General features: G+C 45.4%; 1 protein-coding gene across 2 annotated transcripts in view; it reads left to right on the top strand.

The window, feature by feature from the left end:
- Nucleotides 1-7,666, top strand: part of hars (histidyl-tRNA synthetase) — a 17,016-nt gene extending 9,350 nt beyond the window's left edge. For both annotated transcript variants that reach the window (XM_015966741.3, XM_015966664.3), the window contains 9 exons: nucleotides 173-298; nucleotides 376-483; nucleotides 561-659; nucleotides 1,323-1,416; nucleotides 2,656-2,783; nucleotides 5,548-5,805; nucleotides 5,875-5,991; nucleotides 6,615-6,761; nucleotides 6,886-7,666. In XM_015966741.3, the coding sequence (XP_015822227.1) occupies nucleotides 173-298; nucleotides 376-483; nucleotides 561-659; nucleotides 1,323-1,416; nucleotides 2,656-2,783; nucleotides 5,548-5,805; nucleotides 5,875-5,991; nucleotides 6,615-6,761; nucleotides 6,886-6,945 (1,137 nt within the window). In that variant the 3' untranslated portion in view covers nucleotides 6,946-7,666. The remainder of the gene's footprint in view (nucleotides 1-172; nucleotides 299-375; nucleotides 484-560; nucleotides 660-1,322; nucleotides 1,417-2,655; nucleotides 2,784-5,547; nucleotides 5,806-5,874; nucleotides 5,992-6,614; nucleotides 6,762-6,885) is intronic.
- Nucleotides 7,667-8,942: the final 1,276 nt, after the last annotated feature.

Genomic DNA, 8,942 nt, shown 5'->3' with positions numbered 1-8,942 from the left:
CTTTAACTCGTGGCTCAGCCTCTTCCGTCATCGCGTCCGCCAGCATGATCCAGGGCAATAACAGACGTAGTCACTAGCCAATAACCTGTCTGATCATATTATCATCACGTTGATTTCCCTTGCAGCGGCACAGCAAAGCGTGGTGCCTTTTCCTTTACTTATCCTCTTCCAGGTGCCCTTTGCACGCTACCTGGCCATGAACAAGATTACAAACATCAAGCGCTACCACATAGCTAAGGTCTATCGGCGTGACAACCCATCCATGACCCGTGGGCGTTACAGAGAATTTTACCAGTGTGTAAGTGCTCTGGGATCCCAGAAAACTTTAATCTGCTGTTCTCTGAACCCCGTAGTAACGCTTTCTGTGTGCTTTAGGATTTTGACATAGCAGGCCAGTATGATGCCATGATCCCAGATGCTGAGTGTCTCAAGATAGTTCATGAGATTCTCAGTGAGCTGGAGCTCGGAGACTTCCGCATTAAGGTTAGTCACTTGCTTCATCCCGGTGTTCAGGACCACTTGGTCACAGGTCGCTTCCTGATGACATCCTGTATCTCCAGGTCAATGACAGGCGCATCCTCGATGGGATGTTTGCTGCTTGCGGCGTTCCAGATGACAAGTTTCGAACGATCTGCTCAACGGTGGACAAACTAGACAAGGTTTGAAGGCTCCGCTCTGCTCATGCTTCTATGTGGTCTTCTGTTTTGGGTGTTCTGGCGTTGAAAAAGGTAATCTCCTCTCTCTCTCTCTCTCGCTCTCTCTCTCTCTCTCTCTCTCTCTCTCTCTCTCTCTCTCTCTCTCTCTCTCTCTCTCTCTCTCTCTCTCTCTCTCTCTCTCTCTCTCTCTCTCTCTCTCTCTTTCTCTCTCTCTTTCTCTCTCTCTTTCTCTCTCTCTCTCTCTCTCTCTCTCTGTCTCTGTCTCTGTCTCTCTCTGTCTGTCTGTCTGTCTGTCTGTCTGTCCCTCCCTCCCTCCCTCCCTCCCTCCCTCCCTCCCCTAATGAGGAGGTTAAGAAATCTGATTCTGTCGGCACGACAGGCATATCTATAAACCCATCAGAGCACGTTGGTTGTTTAGGCGAGGTGCTCGTAGAACTGAGGAAAATAATCTGATAATCGATGCATTAAGATGCGGACATAAACGACTCGGAATGCACCGTGCACAATTAGCGCTGGCCCCTAGCACTAGCCGCTAACTTGCTCCGTCTCAAGTGGACATTACGTGTGTTCTCACGTCTGCTCGATCAGAAAATCTCTGGGTCAGTGTAGCTTGAGTTTGTCTCCTGGTGCATCAGCCTAACATGCGTCCTTGTGCTGCTTCTCCAGATGTCCTGGGAGGATGTGAAGAACGAGATGGTGAATGAGAAAGGATTGTCGGAGCAGGCTGCAGATCTGATTGGGGAGTTCGTCAGCATGCAGGGTAAGACTCTGTAAACTGTGCGGTACGTTTCCACTCTCAGCACCTCTGAAATATTTTTGTATCCCTCCATCTCACTGGGCCTGTCCAGAAGGACCACTGTTCGTGTTAATTCAGGGGCCGACCGAGTTCTTGAACTGGGGAATGTTGTGTTTGAGAAAGCAAACCAAAATTTGCCGACATGTTTAAATATTAACCAGGTAAAAACGTAAGACTCAGAGCAGCGCTTTCTTACTGATCCGTGAGATTAAGGTTGTTGTACAAGTGTGAGGTAAGAGAGGTTCCCCTCGTCTGTGCAGAACAAAAGCACCAGGCAAAACGACATCGTGCTTTTGAAGGTGTGGAACAATAAAAAATCATTTTTAATTATCATTTCTGATCATAATCTCTGAGTGTTTCATGCAGGCTGAACATGAAAATAGTCTCCTACACCTATCTCCTGCATTAGCTTCTGATAGAAAACAGACGGTGAAACTCTAGGATTAGAAAATCCTGACAGATCTACGTCACACTGTCACTAACATTCATGGACTCACCCATCTGGACTCACGACGGGGAAGGCTGTTGTTGGTTTAGCGCCCAGGAAACAGCAGAGAACGTCTCAGCTAGTAGAAGCTACCTGTTAGCATTAGCAACTCCATCACACAGCAGAACTCCTCCAGACTTGAGTTATTGGGGAGAGTCAACCAGAGTCAGTGGTTGTCGTGTTGCTGTTAGCCAATCAGAGGAGAGATGTCCACATATTCCATCTATTTTCTTCCGTTTATCCGAAGTCGAGTCGCGGGGGCAGCAGAGAGACCCATACTTCCCTCTCCCCAGCCACCTGGGCCAGATCCTCCGGGGCGTTCCCTGGCCAGCTGAGAGACAGTCTCCAGCGTGTCCTGAGTCTTCCTTTAGGTCTCCTCCCAGTTGGGCGTGCCCGGAAAACCTCACCAGGGAGGCGTCCTGACCAGATGCCCTAGCCACAATCATTACAATATTTAGGATTTATTCTGGTGTTTCCTAAGAATTCCTCATTTGTATTTTGATCTCTAATAATCGTCTGTCCAGCTCTGTTCACTTATTATATTCTGAGCAGAGCGACTAAACCTTATGGCTGTTTCTAAACCACCAACGCTGTGGACAATGTGCCCCGCCGTCTTGGCCAGGACATGAATATGATTGGCCGGTTCCATGAGTGCCTGAAGTTGGTATAGTCTCCATCCCGTAGACAAGCTAACGTGGAAGCTGTTTGTGTTTCAGGGGGACGGGACCTAGCTGAGCGTCTCCTTCAGAACCCCAGACTGTCCCAGAATAAGCTGGCCTGCAGCGGCCTGTCGGATGTCAAGCTTCTCTTCAGTTACCTGGAGCTCTTCCAGGTCACAGACAAGGTGGGACAAAGTGGGATCCACGACAGCAGGTCCTCCAGATCCTGTTTGAGTTTTTATTGCTCTGCATGTTTTCTCTTAGCAATCTGAGAGAAACGTATTTCACGTGACTGTTTCTGCAGCAAATGATCTGCATAACGGTTAAAATCCAGTCTCCAAGCACCTGTTTTAATACAGGTTCTGTCAGCAAAAGGAAGAGGAGTTTTAAAACGTTTCAGATGACATGGTGGATCAAAAACAACTGGAAGGGAAATCCTCTGATTAGGGCTGCTCAGTTAATCGAATTTTAATCCCAATTACGATCGGAGTTTGGAACGATTGCAAAAACAAAACAAGCCGATTATTTTCTCCTCCCTCTTGTGCTGCTCCAAGTTGCAAATCAAGCGCTCCTCCCACATTGTTGCCAATTTAGCAAATTAGTTGCTGTTTCTAACATCTTTTCAGACCCCCTTCTTGACTTTTTAAGTTGTAAAAGTGCCTAGCGAGCAATGTAGAAGCATTTCTGGCAACCCTTAGCTACTTTCTGGAAAACTGTTGTCGACATTTCCTGCAGGTTAGCAAAACACTCCACCTGCGCTCCGGACTGTCTTACCGGACATTAGGGGGAAAAAAATGCTCCCAGAGCCGGCTTCCTCTTGGATTAACCAGAGTGAGTGGCACACACCGTACCTGCAGGCTCCTGAGCTGCTAAAACGGCATAATGTGCACGTGTGGTGTGCTAAACACGCACACACACGGCTTGCCCTTGATTGCTGTGAGACTGGGTTGGGACCTGTAACTAAATAGTTTAGAAACAGACAGAAATAAGTTTCTCACGCTGATAAATATGAATTAATCTCTGAGGACACGTTGCTAGTGTACACACACATACAGCACCGCTTGACTGGACTAAATAAATATTATGCAACATTTTTTGACCGTCACTAAAACATATGTTTGTTTTTATTTATGCTATGAATGCCACTGTATAATAATATTTGCAAGATATTGGCTGGATGTTTGGGTCTGTATTGGTTAGGCTTGAATGAGTTAAACCTCGGCCCTTTGGGTCATAAACTATGAGCGAGTGTGTTGGCCTTTTTATACCAGGAGTCAGGAGTTGTTTTTTTTATTATCTCGTTGCTTTCTTTTTCTTTCTTTTTGCCCTGATTGTGCCCTGAGCAATTTTATGACTGAATAAATAAACAAATAAAATCAACATTAATTGAAAAATTGTCTTAAAAAAATTGAGATCTCAATTTCAGTCACAATAATCATTTTTGCCATAATCGAGCAGCCCTACCGCTGATGCTTTCAGATGCTCAAACATCTGTCTAAATCCTGAAACCTAGAGGTTTCCAGTCGTTTTGGGAATTCCTCCACATAAACGTTCATAAACCACTTCAGTAAACAAAAGCGCTGCACGCACAAACAGGAAATTCTAGAGTAAAACTACAGTTTTCTCTTATAATTGTGTCCAGTTTGAATCATGTTTATGTATTTAGCAGACGCTTTTGTCCGAAGCAGAGTAGGTGGCAGAGAGGCAGCATGATGAATCATGGAGAGGAGGGAACAAGGAATGGACAGTAGAGAGGGGGACGGGTGCAGGGAGGGTGCTGGTTTAGAAGAGGTTCTCTGAAGAGCAGGGTCTTCAGGAGTTTCTTGAAAGTCGAAAAGGAAGCCCCTGTTCTGGTAGTGCTTGGAAGGTCATTCCACATTTGTGGAACGATGCAGTAGAAGAGTGATGATGATCAGGAGTAGGGGTGCAAGGATTAACCGGTTTGACTATTGACCACGGTGTGAAACGCCGCGGTTAACCCACCGTAAATAAAAAAAATATTAGCGGATCACAGTGAACAAACGCATGCAGCAGAACCACCGGGACTGCTCCGTTTCCTCCTAGGAAGTCCTCAAGTCTCCTCTGAGGGAATATTTTAGACTCCCAAAGCTGCTAAAAGACAAATTCAGGACGACGGCTCGTCCATCTGCAGAGCCGGCAGAACACAACACTCCCAACTTATCGTCTCTGAGATCATCACGCAGACAGATTAGCTCCTCGTTTCCCCTGTATATGTCTACAACACGCCGGTACAGCAACTCATTTTAATATTTAATCTACACCTTTCTGTAATTCCTGTTCTACATAATATAATTTATCCTTGTCCAAATATTATTGTTACTGATGGAATTTTTAAAGTTATGAACAAGTAGAGATTACTTTTAAATAATGAGTAATATTCATAATAACACCTGCACTAGTAGGATCTTAATTCATTAAGGTGTCTCCATCCTTCAGCGCTAGCCCTGACCAGCTGTCAACAGTCCAACCTTTTGTCTTTTTACGGAATCTCAAAAAAGGCCATTAGGCAAATATAATTAAAGGTGTGGTTCACTGAAAAAAGTTCTTTAATGATTATTTCTGATAATCAGCCACTCTTGAGTGTTTCATGCAGGCTGAACATGAAAATAGTCTCCTACACCCATCTCCCGTGTTAGCGTCTGAGCTAACCATGAGCATTAGCAACTCCACCTCACAGCTAACGCCTTCAGATAAATAAATATGGTGCTATTTGTGGAGATGAAACATCAAAGTTGCAGAGCAGTTACACACACACACACACACACACACACACACACACACACACACACACACACACACACACACACACATAAAAAAAGCAGCTGTGAAGTAAAATCCCTACCTTTATATCCCTTATTTCTCCTCGCTGTGATGTTTTGAGCTTCGCTGGTCTCTGCCAGAGTCGTTTTGACGTCTTTTTTTCTGCAGGTGGTGTTTGACCTGAGCCTGGCCCGCGGTTTGGATTATTATACCGGACTCATTTATGAAGCAGTACTAACTCAAGCAGGGCTGTCTGGTGACACCCTAAACGGGGCAGAGGACAGCGTGAGTGTGGGCAGCGTGGCTGGGGGGGGCAGATATGATGGTCTGGTGGGAATGTTTGACCCCAAGGGTAGGAAGGTCCCATGTGTTGGAGTAAGCTTCGGAATCGAGAGGATTTTTACCATCATGGAGCAAAAGGCTGAGGTGATTGCTGCTGTTTCCTGTTCTGATGGTGAGTGGCCGTGTTGAAACTAATAAAACTTTATTGTTCAGTCCTCAGCAGACAAGGTCCGTACGACAGAGGTTCAGGTCTTGGTGGCATCTGCTCAGAAGAACCTGCTGGAGGAGCGACTCAAGCTGGTCACTGATCTGTGGAAGGCTGGAATAAAGGTGTGTGTGTGTGTGTGTGTGTGTGCGCGCACGCGCCATCGTTCGGTCCTCAGACCGTCAGAACCCGGATGAGTTTGTAAGTTTTCCCCGTTTCCCCTGCATAGGCTCAGGCATGGCGCTGCACCACTGCTTCGAAATCAACCCCCACGGCCACGGGATCTGCTCAGAAGCAAAACGTTAAACGCCATTAATTGCGTTTTTTAACGGGGCGTGTTTGGGAGCGAGCTCGTGAACCTTGAGAGTAAACATCACGGCTCTAACGTAGATTTACGTCCATGTGTGTCATGTGATCATGAAGTATTAGGAGATGGACGCTGTGCCTGAAGCGAGACGCTAACCGGGAAAAACTTCTGCAGATCAAAGTTTGACAACGGATTGTGAAAGATTGGTAAAAAGCTAGAAACACACTGATTCTTCCTGATGTAAGAAGTGAGTCAACTCCTTATATGGTCATAAAGCACGATAATCACTGACTCTTCAAACAACAGTAAAGATGCTCTAAAGCGCTGGCAGCCAGGGGCTTTCTGTTCAGATAACGGGTTAAGGAGTTTCTCCTGATTGACAGTTGTGATGTGGGGTTCATCACTCGCAGTGACAGGGTGATGTTGCATTCATGTGCCCAGGCGGAGGTGATGTATAAGAAGAACCCCAAACTGCTCAGCCAGCTGCAGCACTGTGAGGAGTCTGGGATCCCACTGGTGGCCATACTGGGAGAACAGGAGCTGAAGGACGGTGTGGTCAAACTCCGCGTGGTGGCAACCAGAGAGGAGGTACCACAGATGCACTCAGAGAGGCTAGCATAGCGGGTCAAGCAGGCCGTCTAGTGCGGTGACTGGTTTAGCTGGTGTTTTACAGCTCTGCCATTTTAAACTAAGAGAACCTCTGCCTCCGCAGGTGGATTTCTCCCGAGCCGATCTCATCAGGGAGATCAGGAGGAGAACTTCCGAGGCCTAACTGTGGCTGTGCCAAAGCTTTTCCTAAAGTCCTGATCTGGTCTTTGGTAAAGGATGATGGACCTGAGTGCAGCCATAAAGACTGGCATGGCTCAACGAGGAGCGTGCAACGCTCATATCGGTCCCCCCCCCCTGCTGTAACAGAAGCTCCAGAAGAGTCAGTCAGCGACGCAGCTTCCCTGAAATGTAAACGCTTTGGATCAAAGACTTTCACACTTCACTGTTCAGTCACTTCTTCTGGTGACCTGATCTTTTCATTAAACTGTGTCCAGAAAATCCCGTCTACATTTTCACTTGGAAAATTGAGGAATAATTGATCTGTTTCATTAACTTTTAGCTTGGACTCTTTTTTTTTTTTGCCTCAAAGAGGATTTTGGAATAAACATTTTGACACATTGCTGGGCTTCACTCCTGAGACCCTGCAGTCAGGCTAAACTAATGTGTCTTGCTCTACAACAAAAGCAAGTATGCAGAAGCTTTAAATGGGCTGACGCAGAAGCGATATCGTGAAAAATTACAGTGCATCCGCAAAGTCTTCATTGTGCTTCACTTAATCCACTGTTTTGTTTATGTTACAGCCTCCTTCCAAAATGGATTAAATTCATTTTGCCCATAAAGTTCAACACACAACATCCCATAATGATAAAGTGAAAAAAGTGTCTTTGAAGTTGTTGCAAATATATTAAAAATAAAAAAAAACGTGATAAATCACATGAACATAAGTATTCACAGCCTTTACTCAGTACTTTGTTGATTCACCTATGGCAGCAATTGCAGCCTCCAGTCGTTTTGAATATGATGCCACAAGCTTGCCACACCTATCTTTGGGCAGTTTTGCCCGTTTCCCGCTCTCCCACACACAAGATACCCATCTCAACTTCCAACCAACCCATTATAATCAGTCATATAAATTTCTAGGTACGCTCATCAATAATAACCTTAAATGGAAAAAGCACGCAGATCAAATTTACAAAAAAGCAAATAAATGTTTATTCTTCCTTAGACAACAAAAAAAATTTAAGTCAGGCACAATATCCTGTTTCAGTTTTACATTGCCATTGTCCAAAGCATACTCTCATCTATAATTGTCTGGTATGGTCCTTTAGACCCACAATCATGAAAAGAACTACAACGTATATGTTACGGCCGCCACCGTTTTGGAGCCCAGTGGTGGGCTGCGCTCCGTTCCCTGTTCAGCAGCAGCGCAGCACCGTGGACAGCTACTACTTGGGAAGCCGTCCGTAATTTCAGGACCATGGACAGCGCCAGAGCAGCAGTCATGCCAGCTGGGACTTTGCACCTCATCAGCTGGCTCTTCAAAAGCGTCCAGCTGGAGCTCATCAGGGGAGAGAAATGTTTGTGGGTTGCAGTAGCAACGTGTGTTCTCTCCCCTTGATGGTTGTCTGAGGGTTTAGTGGTTTTTAACCGGCTTGTTGGTTTGCTTCTTGGGAAGAAGTAACTTTAGGACTTTGTGTGTTTTAGGGATAATTGTGAGTTAACCGGTAATGTTTGGTTTGGTGAGTCCTCTGGACCATCTTTGGTAATTTACCGGGTGGGGGTTTCCCCTTTTGAAGTCTCTGTTTCCTGAGCCATTTTTGGTATTTTGGACAACTTTAGTTAGGTTAGTACTTTTGTTTGGTTTGTCTTTGAGACAAACCTTTTGTTTAACTACTTGGTGGGATTTTTGCCCCTTCTTGAGTTCAAAGCCTTTTAAATAAAAGAGATTTATTTTAGGATTTATAGAGTGGTTGGTCCTCTGGACATTTTCAGATAATTACTTTTAACTTAGTTAATTTCTTGGTAAGGGGTTTTTGGCCCCTTCTTTTGGTTGTTCTTTTCCTTTTTAATAAAACTTTTGAAAAGACAAGGACACTGAGTTTGGTTTTGCTTGGTCAAGCCTTTTACACTTTTCGTTATACGTGTCCATCTTATGTTTATTCCCCTCTCCCTCCTAGCTGAGCCCACAGAGGGGTGTAACATTAATGGGGGCTCGTCCGA

The sequence above is a fragment of the Nothobranchius furzeri genome, chromosome 1 (assembly GCF_043380555.1).
Source record: "Nothobranchius furzeri strain GRZ-AD chromosome 1, NfurGRZ-RIMD1, whole genome shotgun sequence".
Classification (NCBI taxonomy): Eukaryota; Metazoa; Chordata; class Actinopteri; order Cyprinodontiformes; family Nothobranchiidae; genus Nothobranchius; species Nothobranchius furzeri.
The sequence above is the reverse complement of the archived record's forward strand: the minus strand, read 5'-3'. Positions and strand labels throughout refer to the sequence as shown.